General features: G+C 43.4%; 1 protein-coding gene across 2 annotated transcripts in view; it reads left to right on the plus strand.

Annotated features, from left to right (window-relative positions):
- Positions 1–5,781: 5,781 nt before the first annotated feature.
- LOC147451005 (uncharacterized) overlaps positions 5,782–23,453 on the plus strand; it is a 48,060-nt gene continuing 30,388 nt past the window's right edge. Inside the window, exons 1-5 of one of the 2 annotated variants that reach the window (XM_086519951.1) lie at positions 5,782–7,812; positions 7,894–7,973; positions 8,072–8,259; positions 8,391–9,354; positions 9,428–9,552. In XM_086519951.1, coding sequence (XP_086376077.1) covers positions 5,969–7,812; positions 7,894–7,973; positions 8,072–8,259; positions 8,391–9,354; positions 9,428–9,552 — 3,201 coding nt within the window. In that variant the 5' untranslated portion in view covers positions 5,782–5,968. The remainder of the gene's footprint in view (positions 7,813–7,893; positions 7,974–8,071; positions 8,260–8,390; positions 9,355–9,427; positions 9,553–23,453) is intronic. The other variant, XM_086519952.1, reaches the window with a different exon arrangement.

Raw genomic sequence — 23,453 nt, forward strand, 5'->3', positions numbered from 1 at the left:
ACACAAAAGCCCAGATGCAACAATTTCATCACCAAAACTGAGATCATGAACTGTACATCTGTCATCCACAGATTTGACTACAAGTCCAAGTCTAGCAAGTGCGGATACAGACAAGAGATTCTTTTTTATCCCAGGTACATAAAGTGCATCAACAAGTGTGAAGGAACTGCCATTAGCAGCAGTGAGCACAATCTTTCCAACTCCCTGAACTGGATAAGAGGCATTGTTGGCACAAGTGACTGAATTCCCATGAGGGACAGACTCGAGAGAGGTAAACAATTCACGATGTGAGGTAATGTGCTTTGTAGCATCACTGTCGAAATACCACACATGTGAATCTGCAGCAACTGACAAGCATGCATCATGGACAGCAGGATTGTAAGTGCACTCTGCGCTAAAAGCCCATTCTGCATCAACATCAGCATCACAATCTCCTTTCACAGAAGACTCAACAATGGCTGCATTTGTAGTGGAACCAGCATTTGCAGTGGAACCACCCTCTTTCTTCTTAGCCTCTTTGGCCTTCAACTTAGGACACGACTTGATCAAGTGATCATTGGCTTTACAATAATGGCAACGCATCTTCTTTTTGCCCTTATCACCAGAATTGCCAGACGAAGTGCTGCCAGCAGAAGCATTAGGAACAGAATTTTTGCCACTCGCAGCAGAACCATAAGAAGTGGCTGCATTACTGTTACCACCCTTTCTTTGAGAAGCAATAAAAGCCTGTTCAACTGCACGCTGCCTAGTCCTGTTTTTTCTAGAAAGTGACTCTTGCAACAGCAATGTGCATAATGCATCAAACTTGACAACTTCAGGATTTCCTTGGGTCATGAGTCTCCAAGTACTAGCAAAAGTCTGGTAGGAATCTGGTAAGGCATCAAGAACAGTCTGCACAAGGGAACTGTCCGAAATGACTTCACCTGCAGAAATGAGTTGCTCATTGATATCCTTGACACTAGCAAGGAAAGTGTCCATATCATCTTCCTCATGCATAATCTTCGACTCTAGCTCTTTACGCAGCAAAGCAATTTTAGCCTCATTGCGGCTTGCATAAAGACCTGCTAGAATATCCCAAGCCTGTTTTGCAGATTTTGCTGAACGGATGTGAGGAATAATGGTGCGCTTCACAGACAACGCAATCAATGCATGAGCCTGCGCATCCTTAACATCCCAACGAGCTTGTTCTGCCGTAGGCAAAACAACTCTAACAGCTGCAATCCTTGCAGCAAGACCTGCAACATCCTCAACATCGCCTACATCTTCAGAACCAGGACGTACATCAATGCCCTGCACAATGTTCCAGACACCTTTTGACACAAGAACATGTTGCATCATATAAGCCCACATAGGGTAGTTGTCCCCATCCAACCTGTCCTCAGCAGTAAACATCTTGAACACATCTGTGTTGTTGTTGTCAGCCATGGTAAATGCTGCACCTGATGTGAAAACTGCCCGAAAATAAGAGAAATGGAGCGGGAACAACTTATGCTATATAGCACAAACCGTAGAAGACTAAAAGGCACATGTTATGCAGAAAACGACATTGACATAAAATTTGCACAAAATGACGAAATAGCCTGTGCAGTACTGTCCGTAGTGGAAACGGAGGCCGAAATGAGCCCAAATCAAAATTCTGAGGAGACCAAGCTCTTTGAGCTACCCAAAATATTTGTCGACCTGCGAACGCTCGCCAAAGCTCACTGAAATCGGAGAAAGTGAGTAGGCGTGTGCTGGAGCAGCTGGCGACTAAGCCCGGGAGGACGTGACCTGCTCTGATACCAATTGTTGGAATTAGGGTTGCAGAGAAACACACACAGCTTGGAGAAGACGAAGGAAGCTCAAGGCACACAATAGAGAGTGTGTTACTTAGTGTGCAATGGAAAGATAGATAGCCCAAGAGTGATGGGCGTATATACAATGCACGGGGGAAAAAACCTCCTAAAGAGGGAAAAAATGCCCCGGCGGTCCTAGTGTGTTCACACACATCACTACCACATGTATATGGTAACAGAAAGCTTTGATGTAATGTTTTTTGACGCAGTTGACAAAGTCAACCTTCATTGTGACGCTTAAAAGGAACACTGCCTGAAATTCCCTCCCCCTGCGCAGGTTGTTCTCCAAGGTTAGTTGGCATCACTACGGGAACTGCGGAGTTAATATTTGGCTCTAAGAACTCTTGACTCAGAGCCACAGAGCTATATATCTGTTGTCGCTTGCCACCCTTTTTTGGCGATCTCTTCTCTCAAACGCTTTGCAACTGTAGGTGCCTGAGGATGTTCACATTTCTTACAACTCTTTTTAACACTATCCAGAAAATGGTCCCTAATATGTGGTGCACCGCCTGATTTTGTTGTGTGACAAAACTTACATTGCCACTTTATGTATTGGCCGCATATGTTGTGAGCATGATCCCACTCTTTGCCAGGAGCTTTTTTATTTTTTGGCTTCTTCGTACCACTTGTGCCCACATTTTGCTCCATTGCTTTTAAATTAAAACTGAAGACAAAAGAACCACATGTTTAGTTTTTGAAACATTTTTCTTATTTTCAATATATATTAAAAACCCATTCAATATGAAAATAACCATGATGCACAATATGAGATTTTCAATGCACGCTAGTCAATCCACATCGATCACCTATATTGTGAGCAAACATACACATTGCAATACACTCTATGCACAACATAATAACTACAACAATGCTATGAGTTTCTCAATGCAATTATTATTATTTTGATTATTAATATGGCCACTTTTGATTTTCAAATAATAAGACACATCTAGTATCAACTGCTACAAAAAACAAACGAAAGCAATAAAATATATGATTGGTTATTTCATGCACTAATAATCTATCGTAATACATAATGCACTCTCTCGGTATAAACCAATGCACTAATAATCTATCGTAATACATAATGCACTCTCTGTATAAACCAATGCATGAACTAACACAAATAAATCTTCAATATAATCACTCAATTGAGGACTACTTGTACCCAGTGAAGGATTGTAGCCCCCCCATGCAACCAATTCAATATATAAAAGCTATTTTAACTCAATTAAGGATTATAGCTCTTATATTGTGGAGTGATAGTGTATATCAACTCAAATCTACAATGGTGAAAAATGCAAGAGTTCAAGGATCTTTATATGCCCAGTACACTAGTACAGGACATCCGACCCTTGACGATCGACTCGTCATTTTCATATGCTCATCTTATAAAACCAATTACAGCCCTCATTTGGACCAATGGCTTCTTTGCAATGAGCATGACTCTTCAAGTTTTCAATTGTTTTGGTTTGGTACCTTTATGTCGGGTAAACGAATTAAAAAATTTTAGAAGTGGTTACCGAATTAAGAATCACGTTCGGCCCAAAAGGACTTGTGACTCTGTCACCTTAGGTCAATTCACAAGGAGATGACTATACCTGACACTCGAATACACTCCCCAAGGATTTGCCTAGCTAAAGGACCACGTTTAGCACACTGTTTACTATATATAATTACTCCCGTGGGCCTTTTTCATTTTCTCGGCGGGCCCGCCGGGCAAATACATATACCCAATGGGCCCGTCGGGAAAATGAAAAAGCCCGACGAGCCCTACAAGGAAAAATAAAAACCTCGGAGGGCTAACCGGCTCTATGGGTTTTTGCACGTCATAATCATAGTCACAGTAACAATTAACGTGATCACGTGATCTTCTTGTGTAAATACTAGAGTTATTGACGTAATTACACGATCGTGATTATGTTAAAGAAATCCCTGTTTAAAATGTGTAATGTTCGTGCGCCCAAAACCTTTGAGGCTCCACAACTTACTTTATTTTACAACCTAGACACACTAACTGATCTATTCTTTACATCTTGGAAATCTCATTGAGCTTGTAACACGTTAGAATTATCACAATGGCTAAATAAATCGAGAAATTACAATACATGGCCATTTTAAGAAAATGTGAAAAATATGTAACTCCAATCTTCACTACTTCTTCATATTCATCTTCAATGTGCATTCATAAGGCTTCGGTCTTTAGCAGCTCGTGTTTATTGATGTCGACTTAGTTAAGAGAGTGGGAGCTATCTTAAGGTTGTAGCCACAATGTTTGCTGCTAACCCCTTGTTTTATGTACCACTCAATGCAATACAAGCAAGATACAAAACCGTGGTCTGGAGGATGACACTTTAGGTGGAGCACATTGACATGTGTATATTTGATGTTCACTAGTTCAAGGTGAATATGAGGGGGTGTCATGCAATAGTGCACACATTTCCTAGAGGTATACTTTGAGAAGCAATTTGGAAAACAGTATCATTATTTTAAGCATCGTGAACATGTATAAGTGATGCTTGATCTATATGATATATTGCAGGTCATTTTCTATTTGACATTTAGAGAGTTGTGTTGGTGGTATGTCATCAAAGTTTCTTAACAAAGTGCGTAAGTGTACAAGGGTTATAACCTCTTGACTGTAGAGGCTATTAAGGAGCTATGTGGGTGGTATTTGGCATTGAGAGAGTTGTGTTGGTGGTATGTTTTCAACTCTTATCAAAGTTTCTTAACAAAGTGTGTGAGTGTACAAGCGCTATAACCTCCTGATCGTAGAGGCTATCAAGGAGCTCAAAACTTTGAGGGATGCATAAGTTACTAAAGTTGTGGCAAATGGAGAGATTGTCATTGTGTGATCAAGGCAACAATGATTGTCATTGAAGAGGTGGACAAGATAGATGATTTCTTGGAGGATGGTAAGGATGTCTGTTAATGATGGAAAGCTGTTCATAGATAATGGGATTTATGTGGAGTTGTGTCAAGACAAGATAGAGTACCCCTGAAACCAATCATTATACTTGTGAAAGACTACCTATAGCAAGCAAAAGCTAGTTAATTAGCTTTTGCTTGTGTCGTGTGACTCAAATTCAATGCATAATGTCATAAAAATTGTGTCAAGACGAGATAGAGTATCCTTGAAGCCAATCATTATACTTGTGAAAGACTACCTATAGCAAGAAAAAGCTAGTTAACTAGGCTTTGCTTGTATCATGTGACTCAAATTCAATGCATAATGTCATAAAAATTGGTCTCTATATATTCATTACAAAGGACAATACTTCCATAAGATAATTGATATATGTCTCACTACGAGCTATGGCTAGTTAGCATTGAGAAAATAAGTAGTCATTGTTGATACAACTTAAGGTTTTGAAGAGCTGATGGAGATCACAAGAGGACATTGATGCCTGGTTTGCCAACCTTTTAAAGGCTCTGCGGAGGTATGTTGCAAATGGAATGATGCCTAGGCCAACATCATCCTCGCACAACATATCATCTAAGAGAGATTGGCTTGATTGCAATCAACCTACCATTGCCATTGCACCTTCGCATCCAATAGTCCAATGCTGTCATCAAAATGCAAAAGACCTAATCGTTGACATTAAAAATAAAATGGTAGTGTAGATGCACAACCCACATGGTGAGATGATTCTACACTTCTCCTTAATTGTTTTGCTCTTCCTTAGGTACGTAGTTTCTCTCCTTGCCCAACTTCTTTCCCTCGCTCTGTCGTGTGGTAGATGGTCTAATTGTGGTAGATTGGTTATCCCATTTCCCTCTTGAGCAGCAAGTCTTGAGTTTAAGACTCATCATGTAGATCTTTTCGATGTATCTTGTTAGAGAACTCTCTCTCTCTCTCTCTCACTCAAGTTCTCTCCCTCTCTTGGTGTGTAATTGATAGAAAGGAAAAGCAAATGGTAAGTGTTTTTCTTAAGCTCCCCCGATCAAAAAACCTGCATACTCGCTGTGTAATTAATAGAAAGGAAAATCAAATGGAAAGTGTTTTTCTTGAGCTCACTCGATCAAAAACCTGCAGCCATCGAAGCAGGACATCAAATTCTGCAAATTCTGATAAGCTCCAAAAACAGCGCGTCGTGGTGGACGATGAGAATTAGGGTTTTGCCCCTGCGCAAATGGACATGGAAACTCCCTTAAATGCTGGTCGCTTATCTCCAATCAACCCAATAGCTTCAGAAGATTTCAAGTCCATGGCTTCTGTGCCGCAATTGGCATCCGTAGTTAGCCTTGCTGACGAAGTTTCTCTGCAGAATCTCAACGGTAGCTCGAAAGAGATCCCTGCAACACATGAACCCATTGTTGTGCAAGAAGAGGCTGCAGAAGGTGATTCCATGGCTCAATCGTGCTACTCGCCCAGGAATTTGAATGGAGAAGAAGCTGTAGGAGGTGTGCGTGAAACACTTGCAGATTCTCTCGAAGTTCATAAAATGGAAAGTTCGGATGGTGAGCCTTATCACGCACATGAAACTCCAAGGCATGAAGAATTACTGGCTGTCGATAGTTGGTCAGCCCCGCCTCTGTGTGAAGAGCATGTACCTTCCTTCAATGACACAGCATCTTCTGCAGAGCCCATGATCCAGATTGCGCACGTTCCTTCTGGAGAGCCAAGGGGTGAGTTGAGCAGCATTCTTGCAGAAGAAGGTGCCAGAGAAAATAGTAGCATGGACTGGGCTGTTGCAGAAGAGCCTGCATCAACATATGTATCTATGGTGGGTGAGGATGGCATTCTCCAAAATGCCAATCCTATGCAGGCTGAAGATGTGGTGACAGGTACAATCAATGCAACACTAAACGAAACAGCGAAGGAGGGCTTGACACTAGTTTCACACAACGTGGATTCCCAAAATCAGGTAGGTGGGGCCACACCTTTACCTGATCCAGTCGATGTGGTTGGGCCCTCTCCTGTTATAAAAGAAGAGGAGCCTTCTGCTGCATCGATTTGTGCAATTGATCCAGTCACTGTGGTCGGGTCCTCTTCTGGTATCAAGGAAGAGGAACCTGATTCAGTCACTGTGGTTGGGCCCTCTCTTGGTATCAACGAAGAGGGGCCTTCTGCTGTGTCAATTCCTGCAGTAGATCTTTTTGAAAGTGTCAGTATCAGGGAACTACAGAATATGCTTATGGATAGCAGTTTGAACCGCCCTGAGATCGCCTCAGCACTTCACAAAGTGGGTGTTGAAAGGGTGGAGCCAGACTGTGAGATTGCCGTTGCTACCCTCAATGAAGATTCGCTGAATCCTGGCATGGGCAAGGAGCCTGATGAACAGGGGTTGGCTAGTGGTGTGGCTGCTCAACAGATGGATTGTTTTTCTCTTGATGCATCTCAGAAAGTTGAGAAAAACACAGCAGCAAATGACTCGGTTTGTGAGGACCTTGCTTCAAATAAAGGTTTGGGGGTTGTTGACCAGCAGAACATTGCATCTGAGAGCAGAATACCTGCTGATTATGGTATTGAAGAATTGCAAGAAGCTGAAGATAAGAGAGAGACTGAATGGGAGGGAGCAAGTAAAGATGACAGTTCTGCTTCTGTCAAGGTGGAAGGGGAAACAGATGAAATTATGGACATTGACAAGCATATACAAGACCTTGACATGACTTTTGAGGGTGGGCCCAACAATGATGTGTCGAATAATGAGAATAATGATGTGCAAATGGACTCAGAAGTAGTACCTGCAGATGATGTTTTCCAGGAGCCGCAGCAGTTCCGGAAGCGTGGAAGAAAACCTGGCAAAAAACTTGTCAAGAATGTGGAGAAGGATGCCACTGCAGGGTTGCTACAAGAGTCTGAGCCTGAAAAAGAAACAGCAGATAGCCCGTTAAAGTCTCCAATGGATGAGCAGAAACGAGAGTTACGGAAACGGGGTAGAAAGCCTGCTGCAGCAAAAGTTGTGCAGAAAGAGGAAGAAGATGTCTGTTTTGTGTGCTTTGATGGTGGCAAGCTCATCCTTTGTGACAAGAGGTGAGTTTTGAAGGTGTTGCCACACTGATGTTGCTTGGATTCTTATTATTGCTTGTCAGTGGTAATTTTCATTGGTAACAGGTCTTGCCCGAAGGCTTATCATGTGGAGTGCACGGGACGTGAGTCAGAGTTTTTTGAAAAAAAGGGACAGTGGTTTTGCGGTAATGTCAAGAAGCCTGTCTGGACCTTTTGAGCATTGATATTTGCAAAAAGAACAGAGCCCCTTCCTGGTCTTTAATAATCAAGGGGAATTTTGCAGGTTGGCATGTATGTTCCCAGTGCTCAAAGTCGGCAAACTTAAATTGTTACATGTGCCCAAGCGCTTTGTGCAATACTTGCATCAAGGGAGCCAACTTCCTTTCTATAAGGAAGAGCCGCGGCTTGTGTGAAGGCTGCTATCCAATTGTCCACATGATTGAGTACAACGAGACCGTCAAGAGAGACCCTGTAAGTTAAATGCTTCGAGGTTCTCGAACATGGCGTTAAGACTGGCTTGTTTACGCATAAAGTGTTTCATGTTGGTTTGTCACATGTTATTTATCAAGCCTGCAGGTTTTACTAAAGGCTATTGTCTACAGGTACAGGTGGATTTTAACGACAAGGAAACTTATGAGGGCCTGTTCAAAGAATATTGGGAAGAGTTAAAACTGAAACATTCCCTTTCCTCAGCGGATTTCAAAAATGCTTGCAAGGCTCGAGAAGCTGGTGGGATTTCTGGAGAAGGTGAGATCAACGATGATGAAGGTGGCATGAACATTGAGGCAGAAGAGATTATGGAAGATGAAAATGGTGGCAGCACTGATTCTGAGGATCGACCGCCAATGGTAAGGCAGTCTCGGTCAATAAAGAGAAAGAGGTTTACAAGACAGAGTGTTGCAGAAGATTTAAGCGCAAGTGAATTTGAGGAAGATGAGAGTGATGATGAGGTAAAACTTGAGAGTACGCCCAAAAAGGGCCGAATGAAGGCCCCGGAATTTGATGGTTGGGCGTCGAAGGAGCTGGGTGATCTCATACGGTCCTTGAAGGAGGATCCCAAAAAGCAATTACCCCTCTTTGGTGTAAAAAAGCTCTTGTGGCGCTATATAGATGATAACAAGCTGACCAACCCCAGACGAAGGGGACAAATTCTTTGTGATGAAAGGTTGCGCAAGCTCTTTGGAAAGAAGCAGGTCGGCAGGTTTGAAATGATGAAGCTGATAGGTCTTCATGTTGCTTCACCAAATAAACTCCTGGTGTCCAAAGGTGGAGAGTCGCAATATAATGACAACGATGCGGTGGAACTTGATGACATTGAAGAGAACCAACTGGGAAAGAAGAAAGTTAGGAGGAAAGGGGATGACAAACGTTTGAAGGCAGATCCTTCTGAGTATGCTGCGATTAATGTTAAAAATGTCAACTTGATCTACTTAAAACGATCTGTACTTGATGAGCTACGGAATGATCCAGAACTTGAAAGCAAAGCAATGGGTGCTTTTGTAAGAATACGAGTTCCTGGAACAACAAACAAAAGCGATGCATGCTACAGGCTTGTTCAAGTTATAGGTGTGTTTCAAACCTTGTGTTCATGCATTGAGAAATTTTCTGGTTCCTTGACATCACATACGCAATTGCGCAGGAGTCAAGCAAATTTATGATGCCCTTGATCCGGAGAAAGTAACGGATGTGATCTTGGAAATTATGAACCTGCATAAGCGTGAGGAAATCACAGCTGATTTGGTTTCAAACCAGGAACTTGTGGAGGTATGTACATGGGAAGTGGCCAACTAGTTCTGGTTCTCAATTGAAGTTTTCCTTAATTTTGCTTATATAATTGTTGGCAGAAGCTCACTTGTAGAAAGAAGAGCTTGTTTTGGAGTGTGGCCTGAAATTAACTTTTATCAACAACCTTTTTGATGCACTTTTTTTCAGATCCTTATCTTATAAGTGTCCAGGCTAGGTGGTATTAACCATGGGACATATAACAGGCTGAAGAGTGTGGTTATATGAGGCCGTTAGCTGTCTGATCTTTACTTTGCTAGGTTTTTGTGGGCTTTTGGCCGTTGTTAGTTTAAGAGCCTACAATTCGCCCAACCTCAAGTGCTACATTGTACGATGTTTTTTGCTGAAACTTCTTGCTACGTGCTGAGTATACATCTTCATCAATCAACAGATGATCTGACTCCAAGGTTTAAAAGTAGCCAGATGCTTATGACTCTAGAATCTTTTGTGACTCTTTAGTAATGTTCATTTAGGACAGCAAGGTTTGGAAGTTATTGACCAGCATTCAAACGTGACATGGAGTCATTGATGTGGGACTTAATAAAACAGTAGGACTCAACAGAAAAAAAGACCAATGACACTCCAGCGACACAGGACCTCAGCCTCACTGAGGCCCAATCAATATGAGTCTGGTTACCAAAGTGAAAATTCTTTCTAACAAATTGTTCTCTCTCTCTCTCTCTCTCTCTCTCTCTCTCTCTCTCTCTCTCTCTCTCCGGAGGGGATGCAACGTCACTTGGATAGGTTTGCCCATGAAAATGGTTTGTTTGTCAACCTTGGTAAAACCAAGGTTATGGTGTTTAATACCACCTCACAGTGGATCAGGAGGTCAGCACCCGCATTCACATACGGCCAGGAGACAGTGGAGTATACAGATGCTTACACTTACCTTGGGGTGGTCTTTACTGGACCAGCATTTTCATTGAGGAGAGCAGCGGAGACTAGACTGACCAGAGCCTATGCAGCATTGGGTAGATTGGAGAGGATGTGTTCACATGTTCAGTTTCAGGAGCCTCGGACGAAGCTCTGGCTCTTTGACACTTTGGTGGCTTCGCATTGCTCTATGGAGCTGAGATATGGGGACCTTCATTGGACCATCATGGGAGGTCCAGTCGCACTGATGGATGGGGGGGACATGGAGAAACCTTTGGTCTCTATGATCTCGCGGCTTATTAGGGCCAAGGTTTCAGTACCATGTGACATTATCCGAGCAAAGCTGGCTGCCCCCTCCATCAATGGTTGAGGCGCTCACCAGATCAGTCTCCTTTATACACCGCCTGTGGGACCTTCCCAGAGACATATATGCCCACCTAGCACTTGATTCCTCCCGACAGTTAGCCTTGCAGGGAGATACAACATGCTGGTATGAGATGACATCATGGTTTCAGGCACATGGGTTCAGCATGGACAGATTGCCCCCCTTCCAGTACTCATTGGATGCACCCTCTCTGACTATTTGTAACAGACTGCTGACGTGTCAAAGTCTAAAGAATGGAGCCAACTTACAGATGGTGGCCCAGGGGCCTAAACCCTAAGAAGAACAAGTAACAGAAGAAGTCCTCACAACTTATGGGGACCCCGTCCGATGGGGCCCCAAGCGACAAAGGATTAAAATAAAGCAGGACCCGCACACACACAAAAATTGATGACATGGCAGATTTCCAAAAATTGCGATGGCAGGATGACGTGGCAATCTGTACGGAATTCCGCGTTTTGCGCTGGCTGACGACGTGGCATGCTGTACGGATTTTCGTAAATTAAGCTGGCAGCTTTTTGGCTTTGCTTTTGGACCAGATGCTTTTGAGTTTGAAGGCTTTTCACTGTAATGGCTTTTTAGGCCAAGGGCCTTGAAATTTGAGGTTAGGGCTCATTCTCTGGCATGCTTCCTGGAGAAGGTGCAGAGTTTGGAGTACCGGCTTGTACTGTGTTGATGCAATATAAAGAAATACCGAAAGGGGCGCCAAGGTTTGGGGCCAATACTCTCTGGGGTGGAATTTCGCCACTCCGTGTCGTGTGTCGTCTCTCTCTTTCAGTTCATTTGTTATTGAAGTGTTAAAAGTCTGTTTAGTCTGCTCTTTTTCTATTGGCACGTGGTGCCCGTCTTGTGACTGTGGTATCAGAGCACTGCGTGTCGCGATGTAGTGCAAGACTGGGGCAAGAAGCAGGAGGCACAGTGTAGCAGAGAGCTAGCGATAGAGATTGAAAGTGTCACAAGGTGATGACGTGGCGGACAGCAGAAACCCTAAAATTCCTACAAACCCTAATTTCTGCCAGAAACCCTAATTTCCGGAAATCGCGGAGGCTGGAAAAATGATGAGCGACGTGAATTTTGCTTTTTTCTTTTATAAAAAAAAGAGAAAAGACTCTCTAAGAGAGAGAGAGAACTGATGCTTTTTTATTTTAAAAGCTTTTGGGGCTCTGCTTTTGGGCATCCCTTGTATCTTTAAATAAGTGGTGAGGGCTTCACTTCTCAGAGCATCTGGACGCAGAGTCTGAGAGTGAAACCCTAGCCACTCTCTTGTACTTTGATCTGATTAATATAAAAATAAATACCGAAAGGGGCGCCAGTCTTTGGGGCCAATATCTCTAGGCATGGAACTCCGCCGGGCCAGTGCAAATCTATTGTGATCTGTGAATTGTTTTGAAGTGGTTATTTGGTGTTGTCGTGGTTGATTCTTGACTTGGAGTGTCCAAGTCCGTTTCAGTGGTATCAGAGCACGGCCGATTTCTCTTCTACGGGAAATCCGATCCCCGAATTTTTTTTTCCGCGGCACCTATGGCTTCAGGCAATGATCAGTTGACTCCCTCTGCATCTGGAGATGCGGGCTGGGATCACAACGAAGATTTAGACAGAGAGTATGGCCCGCCAAGGCCTACTCAGGCGGAGTGGCGAGAGATGGAGCGTCGTCAATTGATTGGCGATGCAACAAAGATGATGCTCAATTTTGCCAAGGACCCGAAGATGGCAAAATATATGAACTAGACCTCTTTGGAAGAGGTACAGATGGAGTGGCAGAGAACCACAACACCACTCCCGAAACCCGCTCTCAAGAAACCTTCTTCCTCCAAGAAAATATACGGAGAAGGAACTGGAGAACGTGGTTGATGCACGGATTGCTCAGCTTTTCGACGTGCAAAAGAAAGGCAAAAAGCACGGCAAAAAGCAGAAGAAAGGCACTGACTTCCCGTGATGTTTGGGTCGTCGGTCCACATTTGACAAGGCAAAGAAACTGAAGAAGCGCGTCAAGTTTGAAGGTCTACCCAGTTCTTCTTCTTCTTCTTCTTATAGTTCTTCTAGCTCTTCAGATTCGAGCCAAGAAGACAGAAAAGGTAAAAAGTGAAGCAAGAAACAACGCTTCCGAAAGGGCAAGAAAAAGGCAAGGAAGTCTAAGTCTCACCCAATGAGTGACACTTCTACAGAGGACTCGTCTACGGACAGTTCAGACTCTGACAACGGAAACTTTCATGCGAACAAGAAGAATTTTTACAAAGCCAACCAGTATGACTTTCTCGAAGATAAAAGCAAGAAAGTCCAAGAGTTTAAGGAAGGTGGCCACTCGATCAAGTTTGATACTTTTTCAGGATACTTAGATGCTTCGAAGGCTTTGTCTTTTATACAGTAGTTTGACATCGCTTTCGCGGGAGGACGCTATTCAGAGCACTCCAAGATTCGGAGAGCTGCCTCTTACTTTAAGGGGAATGCTCGTACTTGGTGGTCCACGCTTCTTTTAAACAAGATTGCGCCAGTTAAATGGCTGAAATTTAAGAAGCTTTTTATTTCTTCTTGGTTGACGCAAGAATATGAATGAGATGTACGAGCTGCTTGGAACCATCTTCGGATGACCAAGAAAGATACAATCAATACTTATTGTGAAAGATTCTGGAGCTCTTTTCTACCCGCCTCTTCATTCAAGAAGGTCTCGTTCAGAGAACAGATTGAGCGGTTTACCTTGGGTCTACCTACAGAGATCCGAGATCACTGCTTGGAACAGAAGTCAGCTTCTATTCAGGAGTTGATGAGTCATGCGAAGAGGGGCTTTGCCATTCACTCTGGCAGTCTGACCTACCCCACAGATGAGGCCATGACACAACGAGCCGAATAGACTTCTGGGAATGAAAGTAGAAAGAAAAAGAGCAACCCAGAGAAAAAAGGATGCACGACCCAAGCTTACTCCTAAGGAGAGAGCTCGCTTCATCAGAGAGGGGAAGTGCTTTGGATGTGGGGAACATGGACATATCTCCGCGAAGTGCCCTAGAAAGGCACAGAAAGAACAGAATGATAAAGACGAGGACAGGCCTGAGAGTTCAAGAGCAGCTGAGGAATGTGGCAGAAAAGGCAGATAGAAAAGCAGAACTGGTACCACATGGCGTGGGACTTGCACCGAATCTAATGAATGAAAGTACAAACTTTGCCGCTTTTGGGGCAAAGTGAAGGATCAAGAAGCTCTTTTGAAGGAGCCAAGGCCAACTTCTTTTCACTTGGAATTGGCGGCTCGATTTGGAATTACGCTCGACAGAGTGACGCCACATGTGGAGGTAGTTCGAGTGGCACCCGGATGGGATGTTGCCATTACACCGAGCATTGGCAAACTTCGTTTGCAATGCCAGGGTGGTTTAGGGCACGCGAATGACGTCTACTCAGATCCCTTGGTACCACAAGAACTACGCCATGGTTGACTACCGGGCCGAGAAAGCGACTTTGATAAATGAAGGGCTTAGAGATTGTACTTGATGAACTTCAGTTTCTTACTCATTCTTTTGGGAGAGAACTGAACGATGGATAAAGGTTGAATATGTTTTGACCTGATCAAAAGAACGCCAAGATTTTTCTCCACACTCATGCCGATTGCTTTTCAGAGGGCCTGAAGATCAAACCATTGATCTGATACCTATAAGCACACCACCGAATCGGCCACCTTACCGTGTGAAGCCGAGTACAGAATGAAAAGATTATGAACCCAGTGAAAGACCTGTTGGAAAAGGGTCTTGTCCAGCCTAGTACTTCACCGTATTGCTCTCCAGTGTTGTTGGTTTTGAAGAAAGACGGATCTTGGAGAATGTGCATCTATTATAGCACTCTCAACGAAATCACCATCAAGAACAGATTTTCGATTCCTAGGATCGATGATATACTCGACAGGTTACAGGGATCCTCGTGCTTTAGTAGGATAGACTTGAAGAGTGGATATCATCAGATCAGGATAGCGCCAGGAGATGTCTACAAGACAGCTTTTCGGACGACTTTTGGGTTATTTGAGTTTTTTGGTGATGCCTTTTGGCTTAACCAATGCTCTTGCGACATTTAACCGGATGATGGACAGGATTCTTTTTGAGAGTACAGGCTATTTGCTGGCACTTTCTTTGACGACATCATTGTTTTCTCCAAGAATGAGACAGAACACAGAGATCATCTGCTTCAAGTCTTTCAGGCATTACGAGATCACAAGTTAGTGATTAATGCAAAGAAAAGTGAATTTTTCCTACCAGAGATACACTTTTTGGGACACAGTGTATCAGCAGCAGGAGTGCAAATGGACCGGGCCAAGATAGAGACTATCCGTGATTGGCCCGATTTGAGGAATGTCCATGAAGTTAGAAGCTTCTTGGGATTGTGTTCGTACTACAGGCGGTTCATACGAAAGTTTACAGAGGTTGCTTCCCCTTTGCATACCTTGACACAGAAAGGAGTACCTTTTTTGTGGGGACCCATAGAGGTGACTGCCTTTCGGACATTGAAAGAGAAATTGACTACGGGACCTATTTTGACTTTGCCGAACTTGCAGAAGTCATTTGAAGTATATTGTGATGCTTGTGGTCGTAGTCTGGGTGCGGTCTTGATGCAAGAAGGCCATGTCATAGCTTACAAGAGCCGTTTGTTCTCTAGGCTGGAGATGACAACACAGATCTATGAGAAAGAGCTTTTGGCGGTTATCCATGCTCTTACTCAGTGGCGGCATTACCTACTCGGAGCAGATTTTATTGTCTTTACAGACCATCAGAGTTTGCGCTACTTCTTGTCACAGAAGCAGCTTTCGGAAAAGCAAATGCGGTGGGCGAACATCTTGTCACAGTTCCACTTCCAGATTGTCCATGTGCAGGGACAGAAGAATGTGATGGCAGGTGCTTTGTCTCGGAAACCGTTGGTTCTGACTATTTCCGCGATACATCATATGAGCTTCGAGGATATGGTCGATCAGTATGCCATAGATACAGATTTTGCAGATATTTTCACACGGATACGGGATGGGGAGACAGTAGCTGGATACTCCCTTCGGGAAGGCTACTTGATGAAAAAGACTATGTTGTGCGTTACACAGCCGTTGAGGGATAAGGTTATGACTGAATGCCACTATCCACCTTTTACGGGTCACTGCGGCATTGCTACCACCATGAAGCGGGTAGAGAGATACTTCTATGGGCCAAGACTCAAAAAGGACGTGGAAGAGTTGTGCGCAGTATGCCAGAAGGTCAAGTTTGACAGGCATAAGACACAAGGATTGTTACACCCTTTTACCCATACCCACCCGCCCCTGGGAACATATTGAAATGGATTTCATTTTTGATCTCCCGAGAACACAGAATGATCATGATGATTTTCCGATTACATGGCACGCCTGAGACGATTGTCTCCGACAGAGACCCCAGATTAATGAGTTTATTTTGGAAGGCAATTTGGGAGAACATTGGCACGCGGTTGCAGTTCTCGTCATCGTTCCACTTGCAGACTGACGGGCAATTTGAGATTGCCAATTCAGTGATTTTAGATTTATTGAAGTTTGTATCTCGGATCAGAAGACTCAATGGGAAAAGAACTTACCTTTGGTGGAATTTGCCTACAATAATACGATACACTCTTCGACGGGGAAGACGCCATGTGAGATTGTTGAAAGTGCTGCGAAGGTTCCATCCTTCCTGAGCACGAAAGATTAGATATTTGAAGCGGATGAATATTTGCGAGACTTTGCAGGAGTCTCAAGAACGACAGAAAAAGGCAGCGGATCGCCATCGTCGCGACTTGAAACTGAAGGAGGATGATTGGGTGCTCTTACTTTTGAGAAGGCACGCCTACGAAAGAAGGGAAAGGAGAGGCTTTTTCCAAAGCTTAGTATGCGATACTACGGACCTTTCCAGATCAGTGACAAGATACATGATGTCTCCTTCCGATTGAAACTGCCAGATACTTGGAGGATTCACAATGCATTGCATGTGAGTCTCTTGAAACCTGTCAAGGGTGATGTGCCTGATGATGGGGAGCCTGATGAGCAACCCGAAGTGGAAGAAAACGAGGAGATCCTTGTTCCTGAACAGATTTTGGCACATAACGATACGAAGAAAGGTAAAGTCCGAAGGCGGTTCTTGGTTAAATTCAAGAACTTTCTTGCATTTGATGCGAAGTGGTTGGAGGAGGACCTAGCAGATACTCCTCGGATTGTGAAACTTTACCTCGATGTTTTGGTTTAGCATAGTCTACTCCAAACGGAACCCAGAAACTCAGCTTGGCCGAAGATTTGGTGCAGTGGGATGCACAAGAGGGGAGTTACTCCACTCTTTTGTCAACAGATGCCTCGATTTTGATACTAAAGTCACTGATGTCTCTTTGAGCTTCAGGGATACTGAGAGCTGACAGTATTCTGCTGGATGACTTTATGAAATGGAATTCCTGATAATGATATTGATTTGTTCTTGACTTCTTGTGAGTGCAGGAACTGATAGACGAAATGACTGCAGCATTTTGGTCTGATTGATTTCGAATAGACATGGTTGCAATAGGGGTTAGTCAATCGGACATCGATGAGGTCCCGATTGGACCTAGATGTGATTGCTAGCTACATTGCCGATAAATCATGGTCTAAGATCCGAATGAATGTTGAATGTCATGTGATGTATGGTGATGTCCTATGATGTGACTGTCAATTTTGTACATGTGCTAGATGTGCGTTCCTAGTACGTAGGTACTAACAGTCAGTGTCTGCTAAGACGGTTTATGGCTTTTGTCGGTTTTGCAGGTGTAATCGCGGTCGATTACAATGCTTTCAAGAGGGGGGTATGTCACAAGGTGATGACGTGGCGAACAACAAAAATCCTAATTTCTGCCAAAAACCCTAATTTCCGGAAATCGCTCTTTGTACTTTGACATTGATTTAATACATAAAGAAATACCGAAAGGGACGCCAGTCTTTGGGGCCAATATCTCTAGGCACGGAACTCCGCCGGGCCAGTGCAAATCTATTGTGATCTGTGAATTGTTTTGAAGTGGTTATTTGGTGCTGTCGCGGTTGATTCTTGACTTGGAGTGTCCAAGTCTGTTACAAAAAGCGCAGAGAGAGAGAGAGAGAGAGAGAGAGAGAGAGAGAGAGAGAGAGAGAGAGTACGATTTGGGGAAAACTCAATTGATGAGTTTTTGGGCTTTTCCACTTTTATTATAAGTGACTTTAAAAAATGTGTCCAGGTTCAAAGTATAAAAATATACAATAGAGGTCATTTAGGGCCTTTAACCATAGAAACAGGGGACCCGGGGATGTGGCCATTGAACCTGGACAAAGTATAAAAATATACAATAGAGGTCATTTAGGGCCTTTAACCATAGAAACAGGGGACCCGGAGATGTGGCCCTTTTTGAGGGGTCCCGGACGGGGGAACGCCACGCAGAGGGGACGCGTCCCGGGAGGCGGGTCCCCGCATGCAGGGGATCCCACACCTTTTTTCTAGGGCTTTCAGAGTCTTGAGGTATATGTCAATGTTGCCCACTAGACTCTACTAATCCACTCTTCACTTGTACATCACTAATTTCTTCCCTCTGAGTATGATGATTGATCATCATGTCAACATGTGCGGCGCATGCTCGCCGCGTTCTTACCGCATGTCATATTTTGGTATTTATGAGTGCAAAACCAATTTTTTCTTTGCAATCTTGTATTCTTAGTTGTCTAGTATAGAACAAGTTTTTTTTAACATGCGTCCCTTGGCCCGTTCCCCGTCCCCTGCTTTGCCACGTCCCCGTCCCCGTCCTCGTCCCCATGTGACTATGCCTTTAACCCAACAAAAACGTGGGGCTTTTTTATAAGCCTTGGCTGCCAATCCAACATTTATTAGATATAAAGAGGTCACCAATTGGATTAGTTCAGTTCCCAGCAGATTATCCTCAGCACGACTAGCCACTCAGCACCAATGTTTTCAGTTTTCAACATGTACTGTTACAAATCTAGCCATTCACACCAACGTTCTCAAGTTCAGTCCTCAGATCAGCCAACGTTTTTCAATTTTCAACCCACCTTGGACATCGGTTGTCATAAACTGCTGATGTATCAAGCCACTGAAGAACGGAACCAACCTGCTAATCTTGGCCGAGGAGCCTAAACCCTAAGAAGAAGCAGTAGAAGAAGAGGAAGCAACAGAAAAAGTTTTACCAACGTGCTAAGTCTTGCCGAGTGGCCTATTTTTAAAGAGGAGTTCCCACCAACTCACGTGACCCCGTCCGATGGGGCCCAAGTGACATAAAGGCATTAAAATTATAGCGGGGCCAACACACACACACACACACACACACACACACACACACACACACACACACACACACATACACACAAAGTGTAGAAGATGATGACATGGCAGCTATACGGACAACCTGCAAAATCGAGCTGACATGCTGGCGTGGCACTTGTACAGATTTCCATGTTTTACGTTGATGACATGGCAGTTGTACGAATTTCTGTAAATTACATTGGGTTGCTTTTGGGACCATATGCTTTTGAGTTTGAAGCTTTTTGTGTAACTGCTTTTCATGGCCAAGGGCCTTTAAATATGAGCCAAGGGCTCATTCTTTGGCATGCTTCCGAGTAAAGGTAGAGAGTCTGGGTACCAGCATTGTATTGAGTTCAAGCAATATAAAGAAATACCGAAAGGGACGCCAAGGTTTGGGGCCAGTGCTCTCTTGGGGTGGAATTCCGCCACTCCGTCTCGTGTGTCGTGCATCTCTTTCGGTTCAATTGTTATTGAAGTGCTAAAGTCTATTCAGTCTGTTCTTTTCCGTTAGTCTTGTGGTGCCTGTCTCGTGAAAGTGGTATTTGAGCTTCGTGTGGAGTTCCAAACTTTTTGTGCTACACATGGCATTAGGGAAAAGCTTACTGCTTCTCATATACCTTTCCTTAAAGTTTTACCAACTTGCAAAGTCTTGCCAGAGTGGCCTATTTTTAAAGATGAGTTCCCACCAACTTATGGGACCCCGTGCAATGGGGTCCAAGGGACCTAAAGGCATCAAGATTAAAGCAAGGCCAACACACACACACACACACACACACACACACACACACACACACAAAGCGTAGAAGATCATGATGCGGCAGCTGTGCGGACAACCCGCAAAATGTGCTGACATGCTGACGTGGCACATGTACAGATTTCAATGTTTTACGTTAATGATGTGGCAGTTGTACGGATTATGATGGGTTGCTTTTGGGACCATATGCTTTTGAGTTTGAAGCTTTTCATATAACTGCTTTTCATGGCCCATGGCCTTTAAATATGAGCCAAGGGCTCATTCTCTGGCACGCTTCCGCGTGAAGGTGCAGAGTCTTGAGTACCGGCATTGTACTGAGTTCAAGCAATATAAAGAAATACCGAAAGGGGCGCCAAGGTCTGGAGCCAGTGCCCTCTTGGGGTGGAATTCCACCACTCCCCGTCTCGTGTGTCATGCATCTCTTTCAGTCCAATTGTTATTGAAGTGCTAAAGGTCTGTTCAGTCTGTTCTTTTCCGTTGGCACGTGGTACTTGTCTCGTGACATCGGCCATAGTAGATCAACCATAGCCTCATCAAGAATTGCAGTTCCAATCAGTTCCGCTAGCGTTTTGCAATTCAATCCTTAGCTTCATAGACCTAAGTGTCAATAGCAAGATCCCATCAGTATCGCAACATCTAGGACCATTGTATCAGCATTGTGCAATCTAAAGCAAATACCTCTCTAGCGATAGAGAGGGGGGCCCTTGGAGGGGGTTTTGCGACCCCATCAAATGTTAAGTCTTCTTCTCTCTATATCACTCACAGAACCTTCACTCATTCTCCTCTCTCTAGTCTATTGCACACATCTCTCTTGAAGTAACAGGAACTCTCTCATGCAGTAAAAAGGAACCTTCAGTACGTGTATTGAGCAACTCATCCCAAGCATTCATCTAAAATCACTTCGGCTGCACATTACATCCTTACATTCGAAGATTCCAAGACAAGGTCAGCCCTAGGCTCTAAGGGCAGCTTTTGAAAGTATCTAAAAATAGACTCCAAAATCTTTTGCTTTTAATAACTTCTCAGAAATCCAACTGCTTTAATAGTTGATCCCCAAAGTCTTTCAATCAACAGCTAAATCACCTAAGAAGCTACCTTGCATGTAAAACTGCCACGTCAACAATTGCGTACAATGCCCATGATTTCCCTCGTGATTAGCGATAGGGCTCACGCATCGCTCAACTGATATTTAGGTCTTTGGTCTTTCGGCCTCTTCTTGGATTTCATTGATTGGTGGTGCCACCTCAAAGACTTGTCGCATACTCCTTTGTTAAAGGAATGGAAATCGTCCTTGATTACACTACGTACACTAACATAGTACAATGTTAAGCAAAACCGTTAGCATGTCATACCACAGGCAATAAATGCTTATGCTACATGCGATGCATCACACTCTGCAATGCACAGATGTAATAAAATTTGAAGTGTTCATGTGCAGTGTCAGTCCACGGATATTAAGCTAGCTTTAAACAAGTCGCTTGTATTTGAAAATATGTTCTATGACCAAAAGTTCATACCTCCAATGGTGGAACACCATTCCAACGCATAAAAAAATGACATTGAATCTCACCTGAGGGCAAGTTCCCAATTAATGTCTCTTTAAATTTGATCATCCATCCAAAGTCCGTGGGGAGGCACCGTAGTAAGCATCCACCTCATAGTATGACAAATGCATGCCATCGACCATACCATGTCATCATTTCTCATCATCATACGTTTGTACTCAATCCAATCTTCAATAAACTTCAAAGAAGTTGAAAATAATGTTAAACAAGTTAAGACATAATCAAAACAAGGTCTCCCCACACTTCTCCAAGCACTTTCGTGTCAGTCGATTGTTAATCAATGTCCCAAGGTCTCCCCACACTTCTCTGAGCACTTTTGTGTCAGTCGATTGTTAATCAACCCTTGGTCAACGCTGGTCAAATCTGTAAAAAACTGTCCAACCCGCTGCCTCCTTGCTTTTGTCTTTCTCTACTTCTACCATCATTGGTATATCACACACACACACACACACACACACACACACACACACATATATATATATATATATATATATATATATATATATATATATATATATATATATATATATATATATATATATATATATATATATATATATATATATATATATATATATATATATATATATATGCTAAATATATATATATATATATGCTAAATCATGAATTAAATATAATTCTAACTGTATTATTGGATTTACAAGAGTGAGGGTTTTCTCGCTTGAGACATGAGGAAATATAATTCTAAATAAAGTATTGGATTTATAAGTGAGGGGTTTTTCTTGCTTGAGACATCCGAGTACAGATATTTCTAGTGTGTCATTCCAAGAAATAACGGGGGCACTGTGAAAGGGAATATTTGTAGGGTCACCAAGAACGGGTACATCAAATGGATGACAAAGGGCATGGAGAAGAAGTATTCGGCCGTTGGAATGGACATCTCTGAAGCCTCATGGGATGGGTGACAGAGAGCATCACGAAGGAGATTGTACCATAAGTTCAACGAGAAAGGACTAGGTGATGGGTATTCCTAATGTGTCATATGGTGTGTATTATTGATTCGCAAAGGTACAACTCCCAAAGGTCCGACTCTCTCGGAGACTTTGCGTTCCGATGCTCTCAAAAGAGTGGCATGTGGGCACTTTTAAAGATTACAAGGGATGCTAAAAGCAGAGCCCCAAAAGTATCATGTTCAAAAGCACTTGACCCTAAAAGCATCTTGCTTGAAGCGCTCACGTAAAAACTGCTAATTTCAACCAGCATGATTTGCGAATTCGTACATGCTGACACATCAGCTGTCACAAATTGTTGACGTGTCAAGCCACTAAAGAACGGAGGCGACTTGCAGATCCCGGCCGAGGGGATGAACCCTAAGAGAAGCAACAGAAGTAGTAGTAGAAGATCCAACCAACTTAAGGTTTCCGTCTGATGGGGCCAAACGTAAAGCAACCCACACACACACACACACACATATAAAAAAGCGTAGAAGCTGATGACGTGGTATCTTGTACAAAATTTTGCATTTTGCGTTGGCTTGTTGACGTGGCAGAATGTACGGATTTTCGGATTTTACGTTGGTTGCTAATGTGGCAGATTGTACAGATTTCCGCGTTTTACGCTAGCTGCTGACGTGGCAATGCTGTACAGATTCCTACTTCTGCGTTGGTAGCTTTTGAGCACCTGCTTTTGGACCATTTGCTTTTAAGTTTGAAAGATTTTCATGTAACTGCTTTTTATGCCCAAGGGCCTTTAAATATGAGCCAAAGGCTCATTCTTTGGCATGCTTCAATGTGAAGGTGCAAGGATTGGAGTACCGGCATTGTACTCAGTTGAATCAATATAAAGAAATACCGAAAGGGGCGCCAAGGTTTGGGGCCAATACTCTCTGGGGTGGAATTCCGCCACTCCGTGTCACGTGTGCTCTCTCTCTCTCTCTCTTTTAGTTCAATGGTTATTGAAGTGCTAAAAGTCTGTTCAATCTGTTCTTTTCCGTTGGCATGTGGTGCCCGTCTCATGACATCAGCATCAACACAAATTCCGAAAATATGCCACATCACCGGCCATCGCAAAATCCGGATGTC

The sequence above is a fragment of the Adiantum capillus-veneris genome, chromosome 9 (assembly GCF_014529385.1).
Source record: "Adiantum capillus-veneris isolate H3 chromosome 9, ASM1452938v2, whole genome shotgun sequence".
Taxonomy (NCBI): Eukaryota; Viridiplantae; Streptophyta; class Polypodiopsida; order Polypodiales; family Pteridaceae; genus Adiantum; species Adiantum capillus-veneris.